This window comes from Penicillium oxalicum, chromosome VII (assembly GCF_001723175.1).
Source record: "Penicillium oxalicum strain HP7-1 chromosome VII, whole genome shotgun sequence".
NCBI classification, from domain to species: Eukaryota; Fungi; Ascomycota; class Eurotiomycetes; order Eurotiales; family Aspergillaceae; genus Penicillium; species Penicillium oxalicum.
The window spans coordinates 1,012,146-1,032,751 of record NC_064656.1 but is presented as its reverse complement, the minus strand read 5'-3'; the positions used below and the strand labels follow the sequence as shown (position 1 = coordinate 1,032,751).

General features: G+C 52.0%; 9 protein-coding genes across 9 annotated transcripts; 4 read left to right on the top strand and 5 right to left on the bottom strand.

Moving 5' to 3' along the window:
• Positions 1-359: 359 nt before the first annotated feature.
• On the top strand, positions 360-578 carry POX_g08893 (uncharacterized protein; the record flags this gene model as incomplete). Its single annotated transcript, XM_050117660.1, has 1 exon — positions 360-578. The coding sequence occupies one exon, from the start codon at positions 360-362 to the stop codon at positions 576-578; it is 219 nt and encodes a 72-aa protein (XP_049965804.1).
• A 1,002-nt stretch (positions 579-1,580) lies between these two features.
• Positions 1,581-7,454, top strand: POX_g08892 (uncharacterized protein; the record flags this gene model as incomplete). Its single annotated transcript, XM_050117659.1, has 6 exons — positions 1,581-2,309; positions 2,390-3,668; positions 3,735-4,060; positions 6,046-7,128; positions 7,209-7,338; positions 7,423-7,454. The coding sequence occupies 6 exons, from the start codon at positions 1,581-1,583 to the stop codon at positions 7,452-7,454; spliced, it is 3,579 nt and encodes a 1,192-aa protein (XP_049965803.1).
• A 227-nt stretch (positions 7,455-7,681) lies between these two features.
• On the bottom strand, positions 7,682-9,364 carry POX_g08891 (uncharacterized protein; the record flags this gene model as incomplete). The annotated part of the gene is made up of 4 exons (XM_050117658.1): positions 7,682-8,023; positions 8,120-8,482; positions 8,542-9,136; positions 9,231-9,364. The coding sequence occupies 4 exons, from the start codon at positions 9,362-9,364 to the stop codon at positions 7,682-7,684; spliced, it is 1,434 nt and encodes a 477-aa protein (XP_049965802.1).
• A 1,097-nt stretch (positions 9,365-10,461) lies between these two features.
• Positions 10,462-11,429, bottom strand: POX_g08890 (Quercetin 2,3-dioxygenase; the record flags this gene model as incomplete). The annotated part of the gene is made up of 2 exons (XM_050117657.1): positions 10,462-10,976; positions 11,081-11,429. 2 exons carry the CDS (start codon positions 11,427-11,429, stop codon positions 10,462-10,464), a joined length of 864 nt encoding a protein of 287 aa, XP_049965801.1.
• Positions 11,430-11,984: 555 nt separating this feature from the next.
• Positions 11,985-14,503, bottom strand: POX_g08889 (uncharacterized protein; the record flags this gene model as incomplete). Its single annotated transcript, XM_050117656.1, has 2 exons — positions 11,985-13,931; positions 13,985-14,503. The coding sequence occupies 2 exons, from the start codon at positions 14,501-14,503 to the stop codon at positions 11,985-11,987; spliced, it is 2,466 nt and encodes an 821-aa protein (XP_049965800.1).
• Positions 14,504-15,198: 695 nt separating this feature from the next.
• POX_g08888 (uncharacterized protein) lies at positions 15,199-15,930 on the top strand (the record flags this gene model as incomplete). Its single annotated transcript, XM_050117655.1, has 1 exon — positions 15,199-15,930. One exon carries the CDS (start codon positions 15,199-15,201, stop codon positions 15,928-15,930), a length of 732 nt encoding a protein of 243 aa, XP_049965799.1.
• A 447-nt stretch (positions 15,931-16,377) lies between these two features.
• On the top strand, positions 16,378-17,457 carry POX_g08887 (Protein SCO1; the record flags this gene model as incomplete). The annotated part of the gene is made up of 4 exons (XM_050117654.1): positions 16,378-16,854; positions 16,953-17,180; positions 17,228-17,276; positions 17,336-17,457. 4 exons carry the CDS (start codon positions 16,378-16,380, stop codon positions 17,455-17,457), a joined length of 876 nt encoding a protein of 291 aa, XP_049965798.1.
• A 284-nt stretch (positions 17,458-17,741) lies between these two features.
• Positions 17,742-18,278, bottom strand: POX_g08886 (Molybdopterin synthase catalytic subunit; the record flags this gene model as incomplete). The annotated part of the gene is made up of 1 exon (XM_050117653.1): positions 17,742-18,278. One exon carries the CDS (start codon positions 18,276-18,278, stop codon positions 17,742-17,744), a length of 537 nt encoding a protein of 178 aa, XP_049965797.1.
• A 316-nt stretch (positions 18,279-18,594) lies between these two features.
• Positions 18,595-20,520, bottom strand: POX_g08885 (Alpha-glucosidase; the record flags this gene model as incomplete). Its single annotated transcript, XM_050117652.1, has 3 exons — positions 18,595-19,123; positions 19,195-19,975; positions 20,049-20,520. 3 exons carry the CDS (start codon positions 20,518-20,520, stop codon positions 18,595-18,597), a joined length of 1,782 nt encoding a protein of 593 aa, XP_049965796.1.
• Positions 20,521-20,606: the final 86 nt, after the last annotated feature.

Genomic DNA, 20,606 nt, shown 5'->3' with positions numbered 1-20,606 from the left:
TGTTTCTATGTTATTGGAAGCCGCTTGATTCAAGTCCGAACATGTCACCATCGATAGGTCGCCCGGTACCTTGACAGCATCGTCTCTCGATGCGTTAATCCACTCCAACTATGTACATTCACGTGATGCTGTTGAATTGAGTTTATTTCTATGTGACTCGCATCGTGAGGAGAGATTCAGGCAAGAAATACCTAGTACCAAGTTCACCCTGCAAGGATGACATGTTGATCATCGTCCCATATCCGAGAGGGTGTTGAGTTTGTGTCTCCTTCTTCACTCGAGCTTTAGATTTGCGCACCAAGAACACCCGGGCGTTACAGGATTCAGTTTGAAAAAAATAGCCAGGCAGATGAGTCTGAATGCCAGGTCATTTGCATGTGGCGACAATGGTCAGGATTGAACATGAGGCAAGGGAATTCTTGGAAATTGAATACCCCAAGCTTCGGGACAGACAATACAAAGACCACGACTTCTCGGAGCTTGAGGCAGAACATGGAATGGAGAGTAAGCCTTATCAACCATACAGCCCGATAGAACGAGAGCCGCCACTATGGTATGACGTAGTTTCTCCCCAGTGAAGAGAGCTGAACGAGGGACTGCCGAGCGAAAGTCAGCTGAAGCAGAACTCATCACCGCGTCATGGCGGATGGAATAGAAGAGATCCAAGACAGTCGTTTCCAATCAAGTGTTGGCGTACAGGCCAAAGCTGATCCACCGTCATCAACGGGGTTTCAAATACATAGGCTCTTTGGGTGGGCGGCGATGCTTTAAAAATTATTGCACCTCAACTTATTGGCTGTGTCGGAGCCAAGTCACTCCGACACTCGTGGCGTGAAGCGGATCGGGGGCTGAACACTACTGCCGTCGAAGGTGATGCAGCTGCGCTCGATCACCGATAACTCCTATCCCGTCGCGACCAAACACCTTCGTCCGCCGGCGATGAGGACTCTTCACTGGTGAGGCGAGCGCGGCTGGCATTTCAGGGTCGTCTTTCCTTGGTCTACGACACATGAGCATGCATGCAACATTGAATGCATGGCCAGCTTCGCCCGATCTCAATGACACAATCTTATGATGGAGATCTCAGTGGATCGCATTTGGCGCTATTGATCGACACAGCTGGACTGCTAGGCTCCCGCGGGTACCAAGCTTCCAATCGCAGGGGCGAGGATTGTGTCATGAATGCCAGGGACCGGTCCCAACCGCCCAAGTCCCGACCCGTGACTCGACCATGCCCAGACCATCAACGCCTCACGTGCTCCAATCTGGAAAAGGTCGGAAAGGACCGACATAACTCCGGGCCCCCAGCTGAGGTTAAAAAAGAAGCCGTCCGTAGCCCTGTGGGCCACTCCACGTAAGCTGGAACGAGCGGCAGGCACTTCCACTTGACCAGCTGCTGCCCTTCCCCGGTGTCCCCCCCGTGCTGTGCTCGGCGCTTAGCACTCCAGTGTTCCGTGCGGGATTGTTCCAAGGGTCCTGAGTAACCATAGCTCGGAGGCACAGCAGCAATGTCCGCCCATGTCCTGGCGGAAGATCTCTTGGAGTAATCCTCACTTCTATCCATCACTCTCATCGCCACCATGGCCGATGTAGAGGATTCAAGCCGTACGCCACGGGGCGACCGACCACGTAAAAGACGCCGGCGCACCATGGCTTGCACCCAGTGTCGCAGTCGCAAGTTGCGCTGCGATCGCGAATATCCAACGTGCACCCGCTGCATGAAGAGTCGGACGCCGAGCAAATGCACCTATGAGGATGGTTTCTTATGGCAGCAGCCGGCCACCTTGCCGACTCCGGCGTCAGTCTCAACCGACAGGCCAGTGGACCCGTTGGCCCAGGTCTCCAGTGCTCCTCGTCCCGCGCAGACTGGCTTGATTAATGTGGTAACGACACCAAGCTCGGGCCTCGGGCAACCGTTGACTCGGGCGGATGCTCTCCTTTCAACAGTCGCGCCCGACCAGGGCTCAACGGCTTATCCCGAAGGGGACGATGCATATCGTGGACAGAGCCGCCCTGCGGGCAAAGAGAAGGGCTTTTTAGAGACAGTCCTTGGGGCGCCCAAAGCGGCCGTTGATCAGGAGCCATATATCAACACAGATGTCTTACACCGTCCTAGACGCCCGGCGATTGAAGAATCCACGCCCCTCTCGGCGCGGCCACGAAGGCTCAGCACTGGCGACGATACAGAGATAGATGGAGTGTTGTCGCCATCGCACGAGCTGGATCTGTCGCCACGTATGATGATGAGAGGTCGAGATACCAAGACACGGTTCAGCGGCTCGGGAATCTACGCCAATGTGGTCCCTCAGGTATCATTCCTTTGACGTGCTTTCGCTCTTATTCTCCGTTGTAATCCGCTTTCGATCCTTGTAATTGACATGTATTCTAGTTTCCGGACATTCGGGCATTTGCTGAAGAGATCCGACACGCCAATCCAATTCTCTCCCAGGTGCGGCCCGATCTGGAGCGGGTGATCAAGGGACTGTGGAAGCGTCAGCCACTCAAACAGGCCTTTGCCGATCCTACTATTGAGTCTTTGATCGCACTCTTACCGTCTCGGTCGGTAGCCGATGAACTTATTGGGGTGTACCTCACGTATATTGAATCTTTGCATCGTATCTTCCACGTTCCCACATTTTTGACGGAGCTAGATGATTTTTGGCGAATGATATCTACCCCAAGTGCTGTATCTGCTGCGTTTGTGGTGCAACTACTGTTGGTCCTCGCGTGTGCGTGGAATCTCGCCGATATGGGCAGTCTGCAAGAGAAGAGCGCGACCCCGCTCAAATGTTATACGGCGGTCGAATGGGTGTTGCATGCAGAAAAATGGATTGAGAATGCGCACTTTAGGCGGCAGGAGATTACCACACTAAGGCTCTCCATTCTGTCCATCATGGCCAAGAACTATCATGGGATGAAACGCAGCAAGGCGTGGCTGGCCACAAACACCTTGATTCGACAGGCCATGCTTTCGGGTTATCACCGAGACCCCGACCAATATGCTCAAATCTCACTGTTCAACAAAGAGATGCGCCGGCGCATCTGGATGACCATGGTAGAATTGGACCTTCAAGTTGCGATCGATCGAGGCATGCCGCCGGCTGTCCAGGCCATGGACTATGACACATTGCCTCCTCTGAACATCGATGATGACGAAATTCATCAAGACTCTACGGTAGCCCCAGCACACCGGCCGATCAGTGACATTACAGACTCGTCTTTCCAGACTGCACTCGGTCGATCTCTTCCGCTGCGGCTCAAAGCCTGTCAACTGATGCACTCGCCTCGGATCAGCTGTCGCTATGAAGAAATTCAGCGGTTGGACTGGGAGCTGAGTCGCCACTTGTCTCAAATCCCTCCGTGGGACCATATTGAGGCGGATGATCTGGTCAAACAGCACAAAGTGACCCTTTGGAAAGCGGCCATTGGAACAAAGCTGGCGCAAACTCTGCTCTCCACCCACACGCCGTTCGCCATTGAGTCTTTACGGGAGCCTCTCTTCGCGCCTTCGGCTCGGTCTCGTTTGGATGCCGCCACGATGATCCTCGCCACCCAGAAACGCCTCTTCGACACTTCCCGACCATTATCGTTATGTATGCTGGGGGAATGGACCCTCCAGGCTTTCCTCTCCATCTGCCAGGTCGTTCATGCACAGGGCTCTCGGAACAGTAAGTTGCCGTCTGATCAGACAGCTAGAAGGACGGGCAGAACTGACCCGTTTGTGGTGTCTGTAGCTTCATCCTCTTATCCACTATCATCATCATTTGTATCCATCTTGCAGAACTTACCCGGCTTACCGGAGTCGCTTGTCTCCCTGGCCGAGACAGCATTGATGGCGCTTGAAGGCCGGTTTTGGCTTGTCCTGAAAGGCGCCAAGGACTACTTTTTCCTCTCCACCATTCTGGCTCTGGCCAAAAGTAAGCAATGGCCTGGCCAGGCAGTCATGTATAAGCAGCAAGTGGTTGAACGCATTCTCCTGTTTGCGCAAACTCTTTTCTCTCGGCACGCGGGCTGTGAGCATTTGGGAAAACTGGGCATGGGCAGTTTCCACAATAACCAGGTCCGTCTCATCCTTTTCTGTCTTTCCCTTTCAATACTTCCTGGTATTCTTTTTTCTTTCTTGAGGAGTGCTCACTTCTCTTTCTTGCTCTGGCGTAGATCGCAGCTTTCCTTGCAAATCCAGGGATGTCTCCTCTCCTTTCGTCAGGTATGAATGGCTGTCTGCCTTCATCACACGTTGCAGTCACGGTTCGTGTCTTTTGGTTTTTTTCTTCTATCATTGACCCGAGTTCATACCCTTGAACGACAAAATCATATGCTGACCGGTGTCACCTTCATGACCTTTTGTCCTCACAGCCTCCGGATGATTTTGACCCATTTTTGGATGTCTTTGACTGGGAAGATGTGACAGAAACCCCGGTGGGCAGCTGATGTCCTGGTCGACGGCCGTCATCACCCAGTGTACTTGTATATTATTCCGTGAAGGGCCGGTTCAATCGGTCGTGACGATGGTTGTGTGCGTTCATCTGCGTGGTGGTATCCACGGTAGCGATCGGGGATCTCTGGCCACCTTTTTGACAAACAATGCATGCTACCACCTGCAGGGCGTGGCAGGCAGACTAATAAACAGATCAATGGTGGCTCCTGGGCTACACGCTGTTCATCTATTTCCTCCCTGGGACGCAGGCAGATCCTTTTTTAGGAAAGCCAGACGAGCCGCCTTAAGACATGACAGGGGAGGTCCTTGATGCTTCTCAAGTCGGAGGTGGATCAGTGGAGGATTCGCGGAATATGTGGATTGAGAAATCTCATTGATGCCATTGTGATTTAAATTTGATGAGACGGCCGAGTCACCGAGTCGCCTACTACGGGAGCCGTCGAGACTGTGGCGCACTCTCATGAAAGGTAGCAGCGAGGATAGAGTTGGTGCGGTGGACCTTTGTGATCCTCTAGAGTGCGGATTGCCACTTGGCGTGATGACTCGATACTCTTGTACCGCGTGAGAATGCATCAAACTGGCCACTTTCGAGCCACCATAGCGGGGTCCCATCCGTGCCTGCAAGCGTATCGTATATCAACAGTGCAGCAACAGGAATTTGGAGCAGGCCGTTCCACGTTCTTCTACACAAGATTCGATGCAACTGTTTCCCGGTCAGATAATCCGTGACAGTTCCATAAGACGACAGAGAGAAAAATCTCTTCCCGCCACAATCATAGAATCTCCAATCTCCATCCAGGTCTACTGTGGTCTTTCGGGAGTAATTTTCTGTGTCCAACGGGCTCAACGACTTCCATGCCGGATCCCTCCACAGAGGCACAACAGGCACCAACATTATGATCGCAGCCACATCTCCACGACGGACCAACAGGAATTCCCCCGTTTTTCCGAGTGATCGATTGGAAAGTGGATTGGGCCCCCGTCTTTCGACTCCAAGCCAATCATACCCCACGTGTCACATCGACACGATGCTTACGTTGCCGGTGGAAATGTTCACCTGATGAAGCTTGTCTGCCCGTGTGCCAGGGTCGTGTCGATCAGGGGGATTGAACACTTGGGTTGATCAGCCATGCATGTTTCTAGTCGAAGCACGAAGCACGGAGCACGAAACGCAAAGCACCCTGACATGGTCACCTAGATAGTTCCTACTTATCTCCGGTTGGCGTAGGGGGTTAAAGAAGATAGTCGAAAGGTGCCTTCCATCGGGGGGGGGGGGGGCGTTTCCATTAGCGTTGGTGATAGTCGCCTGGATCGCTTGGCTTCTTTTCCAGTTGATCATCGGGGGGTCCCCTCCCCCGCCCCTGTTCAGGGAGTTTTGGTGTTCTGTTGGCGTTTCTAAATCCAGCCTATTTTGCCTTGTTAGAACTTTCTGACAAGTCGGAGGGTCAGCTTAGAGGTTTGCTTTCTTTTTTTTCTTTTTTTTTTTTATTAATTTTCTCTTCTTCTGCATCTTCTTCCTGAATCATCTTTGCACAGCCTCCCCAGTGACCACGATTATTACCTCGTCCTTGATTCTCACAATGTCATCGTCGCGCACCAGTCAATAGCTGCACAATGCCCGCCACCTGCACGATGCCCTCTCCAGTTCAATTGCCAGTCAATTCCTCGCTGCCATGATCGCCATGCGTTTCTACTGCTTCATCCTGGTGGGAGCCTTACTGGCGCCGTTGGTCAATTGCCAACGGTCCACACCATCCGGAAGACCCAGTCTTCCCCAAGTCTACGAGACCACGATCACGATCCCCCTCCCCAACGAGGGCCATTTGCAGGTCCATGATCCCAACGTGGTCCTCTGGGATAATCACTATTATCTCTTCAAAGGCGGCGTGCATATCCCGTTCTTCAAAGCTGCCAGCATGAGCGGGCCCTGGACACCCATCGGCACCGTCCTCGGGGGCGACAGCATCATCCACCAAGGTAATCGATCACGACCGTGGGCCCCAACGACGGTGGAGCGCAATGGGACTTTCTACTGCTACTACACACTCAGCACGTCTGGCTCGCGGAAGAGTGCCATCGGCGTGGCCACGAGCACCGCGCTCGATGGCTCGCCCTGGACGGACCACGGGGCATTGATTCGAACGGGCGATGGGCCCGGATCGGAAGTGTGGCCGTTCACAGTGACCAATGCCATTGATGCTTCTTTCATCCGGGACGACGAGACTGGCACAGCTTATTTGAATTATGGCAGTTTCTGGCATGATATCTGGCAGGTGGCGCTCACGGACGATTGGTTATCGATTGAGAGTCCGGCCAAGCCGAATGCCACACAGCTTACATTTGTGCCGGATGAGACAGTTCGACCGGAGGAAGGCTCGTGGATGAGTTACCATGAGGGGTATTACTATCTCTGGTTTAGCCATGGGACCTGTTGTAATTTTGAGAAACGTGGGTTTCCCCATCGAGATCAGGAGTATAGTATCCGGGTGGGCCGGTCGCGGAATGTGCGAGGCCCGTTTGTCGACCGGACGGGAACTCGGTTGCTGGATGGAGGTGGAACGGTGGTGTATGCCTCGAATCATGGCTTGGTATATGCCCCTGGAGGACTGGGGATTCTGCCGGGAAATTCGTCAACTCCGGGTCTTCTCTACTACCACTACTTGAACACGTCTATAGGGTTTCAGGATGATGTGAGTGCCGGACTGGGTCTGGCGGGGGATTCGACCTGCAACCCCCGAAGAATCCATACTAACTGTCTTGATTGATGCAGCAAGCGCAACTAGGATACAATTACCTCAAGTATGACCAGGGCTGGCCCGTCGTGTTGGAGGGCATTGTGGTGCAAAGCGGCGCTGCGATGATGTTCCGTCTGCCGGACATGTACATGACTTTCATACTAGGTATGAACGTCCACGTCTGGCCCATGGGCATAGATTCGAAATTTTCTTTTGTTTTCTTCTCTCACTGACGCATGAATCAAGTAGGACTTTGGATGGCCGTCCTTGCGGCATTATAGATTGTCCGAGGAAACTGTCCATGTTTGTGATTGGTGACAGACACATGACCTTTGCGCACTCTGCCTTTTGGGAGAGATCAGTAACATTTCTTACTCCTCAATGTCACGCCATCGCGTCGCCCGCGTCCTCTCAATTCCAGCAGGCAGCACCGAAATCACTCAAACGCAGTGCTTGTCTACCATGTAGGTATCAATCCTCCCAAAGAATTGCTCTGTACATGTTCAATTCACAACTTTGCGCCCGCCGCGGCATTTGACCTCCTCCACATTTGCTTTCGACGCTCATGCCCTGCATTGAAATCCTCAACCCACGTCTGGTCAAACGGGGGCAGAACTCGACCGGGTACACCTTGGCTCGGTTCTCCCGCAAGTTCTCGTAGACCCTCAAAATAAGACTCAAAGTCGGGATTGATCACTGTGAACCCGGGCCCGTCTCCCTTCAGGGCCACACGATCCCGTTCCCATCTTTCCTGCGCTTCGAGACTGGGAAGGCTGGCACGACCCGCCAGGACTCGTGCTCCAGCGACAGCCTGCCATTCAAAGACTTTGAAGGTGAGACCAGCACCGACCTGTGAGGAAAATCTCATTTAGCAACCATCTCCAAGGCGCTTCTTGGAACCGGGGGGAATGATGAAGACAGAAAACGAGGTCAAGACGACACTCACAGCTCCCACAAAAACCAGAGTTGGATCCAGTCGATAAAAGACATGCTGATAGAGATTCGGGATGCGATTGTTCCGAGCCTCGACCTGAGGTAGGAAGGGGATCGTCCACGTAAAGCCGGTCCCGAAGATGATGCGATCGACGTCGGATTCCCAGGTGCCGTCTTCAAAGTGGACGGTCCGGGAGTCGCTTTCGATGTGGGAGATGGGGGCTCGACGGCGAATCTTGGGGTGTTTGAAGGCGTCGTCGCCAAAGTATGCGTTGTATCGACCGCGCACGACGGCATGAATGGGATCTTGAGCGCTGTCGAGGAGATTGACAGCCGTGTCTGCGGCCGACACTGAGGCTCCCACCGTGATGACTTTCTGGGGACGTTTGATCAATCATTAGAGGAAAGAAGAAAAAGAAGAAAAAGAAGACATACCTGATTTCGATACTTTTCTGGTCCACGAAAGTGTTTTGTATGTTCGACACTGCCCGGGTGATTCTTTGCAAATTCCACCAGACCAGGAATGGCAGGAATATAAGGAACCGCATAATGTCCCGAAGCCACAACCAGCGCATCAAAGGCCTCCGACCACCAGAAATCCGCGCACGTTCCTCCCTCACGCATCCCCGTGCGTCGTAGAGTCAGAATCCACTTTTGATCAGTCGGACTCTTGACCGCACGTTCCACGGTGGTGTTGTATTCAATCAGTCTCTCATATCCCTTGGCAGTAAAGAGATCTTCAACGTACTGCCTGATCACCGAGTGATGCCGAAACGGCGTATCGTCTCCATGTCGCTCGATGGACCACTGGGACCGGACCGTGGGGATCGGCTCTTGCGAGTAGCACATGGCACTCACATCCACGTTTGTCTCTAGTCCCGGGTACACGGGCGAGTCCGTGAACCGATCCTGTGCGGTGATGGGAGCCCAGCAAGGCAGACGATCAGGGATCGGGAGCGGTGCATCGGCTGTACGTGCAGCCAATGCATCCAGATCAAACTCTGTCGGAGGAGGATCATCCCGTGAGACCCTGAGAATCATTTGCTTAGAATCAGAGTTTGATATCGTGCAAGGAAAAGCAAAGAAAAAAAGAGGTCATAGGTTGATCGTTCCGATTGACATACCAGCAACCTCCGGCTTTCTCTTGTCGCTCGAAAACGCGAACCGTGTCAAAGACTCCTTCTTGCATCAATGCATCTACTGCGATTGCCCCAGCGGGTCCAGCGCCGATGACAGCCACGCTTTTGATCGAGTGCATCGCGTGGGCTGTCTATTTTGTGATTTCGATAGCTTAGGTTATAGAATTGTCGATACGTGAGAGCCTTGAACGAGCTCCACTTGAAATTGGAAAGGTTAGACAGATAATCTCTCCAAACCGACGAGCGTGAAAGATGTCCTTGACACTCCCTAGTTCAGCTTGTGCACTTGATGTTCGAATTGACGGAGGAAAAAAAGTACGAAAATATTTCGGCGATATCACGCAATCGGAGGTGAAATCTTCGCAAGAGTGGTAAATGCGGGAGAACCGAGCCCCAAATGGAGATGAAAGACTCCCGCGACAACTCTCGACGACCTGTGAGATGAGCGATTGCAGTGCGATCGCACTTGGACAAGTTTGGTGGCCGTGGTCCCCCAAATCAAACTTTCCAGAAATGTGGGGGAAAGTTTTTTTTGATTTTTGAGAATACACGTATAATCTTCGTGTCTGACTCCTTTTTGCTCGCTCGTCCTTGATCAGGAGAAGCTGCGAAACATTCAAGACTCAAATGTCCTCCCCCAAAACAAAGGGCGAAAAAAAAAGTAAAAAAAAACTCAATCTCATACTGAGTTCGGCTGTTCCTGAGATTCTTGCCGAGCGGCTAAGATCAACCCGTCGGTAGAACCAGGATTGGTGGCACTTTTGGTCGTTGGATTTCTCATAGTGGGTCGTCTCCAGGAACGTGGAGGGGGAGACGGAGATTGGTAAGTATCAAGTATGGAGGACATACTCATGGAGCTGTGGTGGACATGGTACTTTCCACCTGGATTCTCGTTCAAGATGGTGTTATTGTGGACAAGTCATGGTCGGAACAGAATGTTGTTACTTATTTGACAAGTGCAGAGGACGTGGAACTGGGCGAGACCTCGGATCAACTGGCCAAGTCCGATGGAAGTATGAAATGTGAGGAGCCTTTTTCCAGACTGCGATTACACGACTCCAATTCTAACTGTGTATCTCGAGCTACGATGAAAGCTGGTCAAAATAAAAAATCTCTACTCTTCCAATTTCTCAAGTACAGTACATCACTTCGTCATTATCAAGTCCCACAAACAGGAGACTTCCAAGTTTCCCATCAAACTCGTGCCGGGCTTTCTTCAGTCGCTGTCCAACACAATCACCTCAGCCTCGACTTCACCCACGCTCTCCACGCGCAGGGCATCCCCCGCATTCACCTGGGTGATGAAAGCACCATCTCCCTCGTGTAGAATCGCATCATCGCTCCCATTCAGCTTGATGATCATCTTCCCCTGATTTGTCATGGGCAGGTGAATATACACATTGCGCTTCTTCCTGGAGCTCACCGCATCGCCAGCGCCAACCGTCCACGTAAATGACGACTCGGGCGCAATGATGCCCGCCCCCATGACAAAATCAGCATGAATCGGAATCGTTCCGGCGATCTTGGGAATCGCCGCATCTTCATCTGCCGGCTTGGCCTCCGGACCAGCCGCCAGAGGTGAAAGAATAGGCACAAACGCCTTGCGCTTCGCCTCCTCGCTAAACGTCATGGTGTGATATTGTGGCTTGAGCCCGTATTTCCAGGGAAGAGCCCAAATTTGCAAGAAGTGGACCGGCTTGGTCGACTCATTTTGTTCAGAGTGAGCAATACCTTTTGATTTGAAACGAAGGGGGAGAAAAACAGTCAGCCTGATGGATTTTATGTATATATGTATAAAAAAAAAGGCGAGAAAATAAGAATCACAGCCTACTCACCAGTTCCTCCGGTCGTGAATTGCACATCTCCACGCTTCATCCGGTAGAATTGTTTCCCCTGCGACCCTTCGGCGCCCTTCTTGATCATACTGTCGCGGTGGGTCAACTCGCCGCTCAGAATGTAACTGAAGATTTCCGCATCGCGGTGCGGATGTGTGCCGAAGCCATTCCGAGCAGCCACTCGATCCTCGTTCAAGACACGCAGGCTGCCGAAGTTTTGGAATCGGTGGTCGTAGTAGTTGGCGAAGCTGAAGGTGTGGAATGTCTTGAGCCAGCCGCCGTGCTCTGCATATCCGCGCTCGCTGGAGCGGCGGAGGACAATCTTGGCATGTGAAAGAGGAGCGGACATGGTGTCTGTTCGGCTAGGGGATGTTTGTTCTTGGAATAGCACACACACACACACTCCTGCCAATTGTGTCTTCTTGTTGGAAATGAAGATAATAGAGAAAAAAAAACTTGAGATATTCTAGCAATGATGTGTGAAATCAAAGGTATTTAAAGGGTGGCAGGTCCAGTCTCTAGATGACTGTAGAAGCCTCGACTGGTCGATGATCGATTATGGAAGCATTAGGGATCGCCAGTCATCATGCGCCGCACTCATCCTCAAATACCATACTGTACTAATACTGTAGATCTGGTAAATGTAATCAATTGTAAGCCTTTTGTAATAGCGCTAGTCTGAAAGAGGTTTAGCGCCTCGTATCAGCTCTACTCTGACCCACGAGTCCACTTTCGACATGACGATGACGGGACAGGTGATTCGATTCACGTCAAACAAGTAAAACGCCTCAGGCGATCATGGTTCAATGGTTCGAAAGAATAATGTGATGAGAAATGGACGAGAACATTCAAATACCTCATAGTATCGTGGCCTCTGAGATGGCTTGGATCGGGATGAAACTTCTCAAACAGATCGAGGTTCTTGGTCAGTCGCCTTGGAGTACGAGTCCCACTCCATTCCCTGCGCCGACTGCACCCACGAGTACCAGTCGATGCCTGTCTCAAGATCGCAATCTCCGCCAAATGCACCCATGTCCAAGTGCTCCAGCACACTCGAATGGTCTGGAATAATCGATTCAAATGGAAAATTACCCGGATCAAAGAGCTGAGCACAATTCATGGTTGAAAATGCTGCCGAATCCGGCGCACGAGGCCGATTCTCTTGCCAATGGCGAGTATCACCTGCCATTGTAGTGTCTACTTGCGATGTTTTGAACGGCTCTTCTGTGAATATGGCCGGGGCTTCTGTGTCGGCTGCAGACTCGGAGATTAATCCAGCGCCCACACTCGATGGGTGGAGCATTTGCTTCCAACACTGGAGAGGGGTATCTGCCGGTGGACTCGTAGAAGAGAAGACGGGATCACTGGATGGGATCGGAGTATCTGCGTATTCTCGTTGCAGGCTCTCGACAGCCAAAGGGTCGCTCTTTAATCGTTCAATTTCTGCTGCGCGATGCAAGTGTGCATGCTGCATCAGCTTGCGTAGAGGGAACCAGACTCGCATATTCTTGCGCATGTTCGACTGGGATGGAATCAGCCAGATGCTGTGAAGAGCAGTCCAGGCGCGCTCGACAAGAGGACACCAGGGGCGGCGAGAAATTTCAATCAAGATATAAACAATGGCATGCCAATGTGTGTAAGTTTGGAAGATCCAGCGCCACTGTCGGCACGCTCGCTCGGCGTTGAGGGCGTGATTGTACTCTGCAACCTCCACGGCGGCAATCAGGAGCTTCGTCCGAACTTGCACCGATAAATCGTCCCGGGAAGAAGAAAAGAGCGAAGGCAAGTAGATGAACAGGGTCATCTTGGCAATCATCAGCCGGCCGACCGTGATGACGGTCCAGTACGATATGCTGTTCTCCGCTGAATGGCGCAAGATCCCTTCGTCCATCTCTCGGTACATTTTCTGCAGCATGCGTTCCTTTTCTTCCAGACTGGGGGACCTTGGCCCGTTGGCCACCATTCGTTTCGACCATTCGGTCATTTTGAAGAATACCCGGGCTAAGGACATGTCGGTCAATCCATCGTGTGTCGGTGGCATCTCTGTCGAGTCTGGCTGGATGTCCTGGTTGTTGATATTGGCCGGTATCTGAGTATCAAAGCTATCCAGTGCTATAGTGAATTCTGTGCCTTGGTCCTCAGATGCTCTCACGTCGAGCATGCACAAGCCCCACCACACCCGTCGGCGCATTTCAATCTCGAATGGACACAGACCAGGGAAATGCGTTCCATCCCGGTGAAGGCCAAGCGAGATGGCCATCCTGATAGCAAGGCCAACCATCATCCATACGAATTGCGGACTGTCGTGGCGGCGGACAAGAGCTAAAAAATTGACCAGTGCTTGCACCAGGAGGAGATTAGGGGCACTAAGAAAATCGGCCTTTGCAAGAGCTGTTTCAAGGCCCAGACGGTACTGACGACTTAACTCCGCTTTTGGGAGTTGAAAATTCGTCAGCACATCCTCCTCCTCCATTGAAGCCACGGCGCCATAGTAGATAGAAAACATGAGCGCCTCGGTGGCTGGCGTCAGAGTAGTCAAGTCGCCGCGTAAGTCCCGAATCATTTTGGCCACACTCGGCTCATGCACAGCCTGCATGATGAAGTTGATATTCTCGGAGAATACATTGATCAAGAAAGGTATTTGCGAAGGAAGAGGACGGAAACAGCCAAGGTTGGTAGTGCATGGCATGAGGTTGTGGCGTAAGACAAACGCGTTTCGATCCTGCGGCGAGCGCTCTTCAGTCTCTCTCGTCGATGATGGCCATCCTGAGAGCCCAGGACCCTCCTCATCTGAGGACTCGCGCTCACCACATCTGGTTGTTCCTTCCGTGACAGCTCTCAAGTCATTCAACTAGGACACAAGTTATTGAGACCGTCTTCATCAGGGACAAAGGTCTTACTCACCTCATCGGTGATTCTTGACCAGAAGCTGTTTCCTATATATCGACTTTGGTTTGAGTCCCGAAGCACAAGCCGCCCAACGGGCGACGGTGCATGGTCAGAACGAGCCGACGACGAACCCATTTGCTCACCCGTTGAATGCTCCGACGAATGAACCGAGGAAGAAGCGCCCGGACAGCCATTTACTCTTGCGTTGGCCTCTTCTAGCTGACCTCTGAGATCTTTGACAAGTGCTTCCAAAGATTGAATTCGGTCCATCACATCTGCCGGGGCTGATTGTGCAAGCCGGCGAGCCCATCGCGGCGGTCGATCCCTTGAGGGCAAGGTACAAGCGATGTTTGCACGACGGCAATTTGAGCAAGGAGATTGCTTGTCGCAGCGCACTTTACGACTCCGGCAGATGGTGCAGCTGCGCGGTTTGTTGGAGCGTTCGTTTGCCTGCACAGCTGCCGACGATGTACACGAGCTCGCGCTTTTTTCGGCATTTTGAAACGAGGCGTCCGCGATCCCTGCGCTTGCCATGGAGCCCGTTGTAGCGCACTGTCTTTTTATTTCCTTTGGATTTCTGTTTTCTCTGATTTCTTGATACACCTCCTGTTAGTCACGGAGTTCTCCACATGAGCGAGTCTCACATACCGACGAAGCTGTTGCCCAAGTGCTACCCGAAAAAGAGTAAGATACGAGTCCTCGACACACCACACACCAGGCAGCTTGCTCCTTTGGGCCTAGTCGCAACCACCAGCTAACTAAACTTAATATTAATCCTCGTCATCCTTTTGATTCATGACAAGAGACGGTGCCCATTCGTTAAAATACTTCAGCCTAATAGTTTGAAGATTCAAGACATTGAAATGTCAAGAGGTATTTGGAGACTGTAGTCGACTTCGGATCGGTCGCAAGACCTTCCGACATGCATCGGTCTTTCGCGCCACAATAAAGGTACGTCGCAATACAGTGGAACGCAAGCTGACCTGAAAAGGCCGAAAAACGCGCGAGGTCCGCCCTTTTCTTCCATCAAGTCAACGGGCGCTGTGGTAGAGTCGCTCAACTCTCGGCTCAGGTCCACGGGTTCTGATGACAGTCACGATGGTAATAAAAACCCTCCAGGATGCCATCACAACCGTTGGCATCTTCCGGAAAAATCAACACTCATTCTTCATCAGCTCGAACACCCTTATCTGCGCCTGCCCCATCGAGAATCCTGACTAATTTCAGTCATGGATTCTGCCCCTAAAACCATCGCCTTCTTCGGGGCTAGCAACGGAGTGGGCTTAGCTGCTCTCCAGCACAGTTTGGCCGCGGGCATACAATGCACTGCGCTCTGCAGAACACCATCCAAGCTCGAAACCATCTTTCCTGCAGATTCGACCCCGAATCTCAGAATTATCCAAGGCAATGCCCATGACATTCAAGCCGTTTCCGACTGCATTCGCACCGACGATGGCAATCTCGTTGACATGATCATCACTACTCTCGGTAGTCGACCAGTCATGCCGACCTTGAGACTGGAAGATCCAAAGTGCTGTCGCAAAGGTGCCGCCACTCTAACAGAGGCAATCTCTCAACTTCGAAATCAGGGCGCAGTGGGGAAACCCTACATTGTGCTCTTCAGTACTACAGGGATTTCGCGATACGGACGCGACTATCCTCTGGCCTTGTTTCCGATCTACGGTTGGCTTCTAAAGGAGGCTCACACAGACAAGGAGATCACGGAGCAGTGCATCATGGAGAGTGGAGAGGCCTTCACGATCGTTCGAGGCAGTCTTCTCACGAACGGGGAAACGGAGAAGGCCGTCAGAGTTGGCATCGAAGATCCGCAGACTGGCCGCGAGTCGTGTGCGATTGGATACTTCATCTCGAGGGAGGACTCTGGGAGGTGGGTTGCGGAGAATCTCATCATGAAGAAACCCAAAGAATATGAGAACAAGATTCTCATGATCACGACGTGAGATTCAAGTACCGTTGGGTCCGATCTTGTCGATCAATGTACCTGGCAGCGGTGGATTTTAAGAGCCAGGACCTGTTTTCTTGCGCTCCAATGCCCTTTTTTCTCCCCTAGAGTTTTTGATGTAATGTTGATGTAGTTGCAAGTTTTGCACTCATGACACTTGGTTGTCTGGAGTCACTGTTCTTGATTGCTAGCACTAGCTGAATCTCAAACCCTATCGCTTCTTACCCATTCTCAATCTTTCCAGACTTGACCCTTGACTTTTGTTATGTGTATGTCCACGTCGAGCCGGCGAATGAGTTGATCATCCGACGACAGGCCACACCCAGTGGTGGCCTCAGGCACTCACAACTAGTCCCGATGTGTAAGATTTGGAGATTCCCGTGCCATCCATCGTCCGACAGTAGCATTTCTCCCCGTCTGTTCCAAACGCAAAACTCGGTCCCAAATGCCGTCCTCACTCCAGATGGCCTCCAGAATATTCGGCCGGGCCACTCGCAGCTTCGCTAACATCGAGGCAGCCCCTACGAAACGCCTGCTCCCGGCCCTCCGCAACGCCAGCGGACCGCAATGCCGCGCTTACACGCAGTCGCAGCGACCCCGGTCCGCGCAGCAGTTCCCAGGCACATTTGCTGCACGCCATGAATTCTCTACGACGGCGTTCCGCGCCCGCGCCAAGACGATGGGTCAGCTGCGACAGCGGAACTCGACCGGGCCCTTCTCGTGGAAGGCTGCGCTGTTGTTTGTTCTCACTGGTGCAGGCATGGTCATCTACTTCCGCGTAGAGAAGGCCCGTCTGGAGCGAAAGCGCATTGCCGAGATGAGCAAAGGTGTTGGTCGACCCAAGGTTGGCGGACCCTTTGTTCTGAAGGATTTGGATGGCAAGGAGTTCACCGAGGAGGATTTGAAGGGCAAATATAGCTTTGTAAGGCTGAGTCCTCTGTTAAAGTTCTGCGCAGAGCTTCGTTCCCTCCGTGTGAGTCACTTGTGTACTAATGAGGGGGCTTTTTTTTGAAAAATTAGGTCTACTTCGGCTTCACGCATTGCCCGGATATCTGCCCCGATGAATTGGACAAGATGGCCGAGATTATCGAAAAGGTTAAGGAGGCCACCAAGGGCGAGAACATCTTCCTTCCGGTGTTCATCACTTGTGATCCAGCCCGTGATACCCCCGAGGTTCTCCGTGAATACTTGAAGGAGTTCCACCCGGGCATTATTGGCTTGACTGGTACCTACGAGCAAGTCAAGAACGTTTGCCGGCAGTATCGCGTGTACTTTAGCACCCCAAGGATGTGAAGGCCGGCGAGGATTATCTGGTCGACCACAGCATCTACTTCTATTTGATGGGTAAGCTTCCATCGACCTTTGTGACATCGTATACAACACTTGTTGACTTATCCTCCTAGATCCCGACAATGATTTCGTCGAGTGCATTGGCCGACAGGATACTCCCGAGTCCGCATCCAAGGTCATTCTCGAACACATCAATGACTGGAAGAGGGAAGGAAAGCCACTGAAGACCCAGTAGTGTCTTTGGGATCGTATGTACGAAAACTGTATTATATCAATGTTCAATGCGCAAATACCCTGCTCACTCTACTCCCTTCGGGGAGCTGACCAAGGCAATGTAGCAGAGTAGGTAATAACTGGCGTTTCAATTGTACGGTCGACGTTGCCGAAACAGTCGCGATGTAAGCCGGTGCACTCATTGTGAGCTAGAAGCGATCCTACTCAAGATCGAGTGCGACTTGCAAGCATTTGGATGGTCCAAGTCAAAGATCGTCGTTCCACCATTCAGTAGACCTTCTTCACTCATGAACCCGTTTTCTGGACCGGATTCCCCTCAGCATCACGATCTGCATTCGCTCTCCACTCCATGCCCCCATCCACAAACTCCTCCCGCTTCCAAATCTCCGCCCTCTCTTTGCACGCTTCAAGTATCTCCTCGCCCGCCCTCCACGCCGCCGCACGATGGCCCGCACTCACAGCAATCGCAATCGAGGCCTCTTTGATCGGCACCACCCCCAGACGATGCGCAATGCTCACACCCTTGAGTTGATGTTTTTGAACCGCATCTTCCGCAATCGCCTTGAACGTCTTCAGCGCAAGAGGCGGATAGGTCGTATAGCTCAATTGCGAGACCGAGCGGCCTTCGAAAGTATCCCGCGTGGTTCCGAGGAAGAGAGTGTTGGCGCCGGCCGCGGCCGACGAGGTCTCCGCCAAATAGGTGTTTGGATCAAGTGGGGAGTAGGTCAGGGTGAGGTGGATGTTTTGCGCGGCATCGTGCTGGGTTCGGGGATAGGTGGATGGGTCCAGGTGTGCTGGGAGAGGAGATTCGTCTGCTGTCATGTTTGAGGTTTGGTAAAAGGTACTTCTCGATGTGCAAGAATGGTGGGGGGGTTGGCGGTGATGTCAGGAGTGTGAGCATATCTCCATTTTTCCTCGAGGGTCTTATCCGATTGCGGGGAACTGCCGTGTGGGAGGTACGAAGGCTGGCGGGTCACTTGCGGGGGGGTGTAGAGAGCTCGACGAATGTCCTCGAGCCAAGCCAGATCTCTAGCGATGTTTGGCAAATTGATTTTAGAGTAAATTGATAACATGAGACCTATATATGAAGATTCAGAATCAAAGAAAAGGGGACTTTCGTAATATTTCACCATTAACGTCATAGTAGCAGAAGAGCACAAGCCTCAAATGGCCGCAGATCAAATGAGCCGCCGCCGAAGCGTTTCAATGCTCCAGCAGACGGTTCATAGTTGTTCAACAGTACATCTTTGACAGTAGATACCCCATTGCCTTGCGCATCCCAGGTCAAACTCCGTTCGGTCCAGTTGCACAAAACAAGAACCTTCTGATTCTCATATTGTCGAGTGAACGCGAAAACGTCCTGACTGGGTGCATCGACGATCTTCCAATCACCGTAGACGAATATGTCCTTGAAATCCTTGCGGAGACGAAGTGCAGATGCCCAGAAATGGTACACGGAGCTCGGATCCTGGACTTGAGCGGCAGCATTGATGCGAGGATAGTTGTCATTGATGGACATCCAAGGCTTGACGGAGGGCCCCGTGAATCCGGCGTTGGGTGCATCTGACCACTGCACTGGCGTCCGGGCATTGTCGCGAGATTTTTTCTGATATTCTTGGAGAGCAATTTTCTGAGCTGCCGTGTCCGAAGGCTTGTCGTTGACCAGACTAGAGAATGGTTAGATGTCATGCTTGCTTCTCGGTGAGGATTTGGCGGTTCAGGTAGTTTCTATACTCACATTTTCCAATGATTGAGGCAATCAATGTCCTTGTATTCCTCAATACCCCACGACTTGGGAACGTTTTGCATTCCGAGCTCCTGACCCTGGTAGATGAACGGGGTACCCGCTTGCAATGTCAATGCCACCGCCAGCATCTTGGCCGCAGCCAGATGATGCTCCTCGCTGGCGTTGGTATAACGATCAATGGACCGCGGTTGATCATGGTTCTCCCAATAAAGTGCGTTCCAACCGTCATTTTCGTACATAAAAGGTTGCCATCGCTGGAAGAATTCCTTGAGATCCGTAAGCGTCCACGCTCCAGGCTCAAATTTGCCAAAATCTCCGTGGTCAACGTTCACGTGCTCAAAGCTGAAAATCATATTGATCTCGTTGCGGTCAAATTGGACAGCACGAAGAACCTCTTGCTCGTCTGTGACAAAGGGCATTTCACCCACGCTGAATGCATCATACTCCTTCAATATCTTGCCAATGTCTTGCAGATACTCATGCAATCGAGGTCCATTGGCGTAATACTTGTCTCCAGACTGCCAGGGAGTGTTGGGATCTTTGACCTCTGCGTCGGGGAATTGCTGATCCTTGCTGATGAAGTTGATCACATCCATGCGGAATCCGTCGCAGCCCTTGTCGAGCCAGAATCGAATAATGTCGTGCACTGCTTTGCGCACGGGAGGATGCTCCCAATTGAGATCGGGTTGCTCGGTGGCGAAGAGATGAAGATAGTACTCATCCGTCAGCTCATCGTACTGCCAAGCGCTACCTGCAGACTCTTCGTCAGCACCTGCACCCAGTCACATCTCCATACCAGGAAAATCATTTTTGGAGGGAAAAGCCTGCCCCGTGTGCTTGCTAACCTTGAAAGTGAGAGACCCAGTTATTTGGGGGTTGTCGATTGCCTGCTTCGTCGTACTTTGCAGGTTTCCATATGTACCATTTGCGGTACTCATTGTCCTTGGAGCTGCGAGACTGCTTAAACCATTCATGCTGGTCACTTGTATGATTGACCACCAGGTCCATCAGAAGCTTCATTCCTCGCTGGTGGCAGCCTTGGATCAGCTTTTCAACGTCCGCGACCGTGCCGTACTCGTCGGCAATGCTGTAATAATCAGCAATGTCGTAGCCCATATCCACCTGTGGAGATTTGTACGAAGGGCAGAGCCACAAAATATCGACTCCAAGCTTCTGGATGTAATCCAACTGTGAGATGATGCCTGGAATGTCACCAATTCCATCGTCATTGGAATCCTTGTATGATGCAGGCCATATTTGATACACAGAACTCTCCTTCCACCATGCCCGGTGGACAGACTGAGCAGATGGCGACATGAGGGATGGTCGAGGCTGCGCAAGTAAGGGAAGTGGTGGAAAATCGATGCGCAATGGAACAGTGTCACATCCCCTCGAGAGAGGAG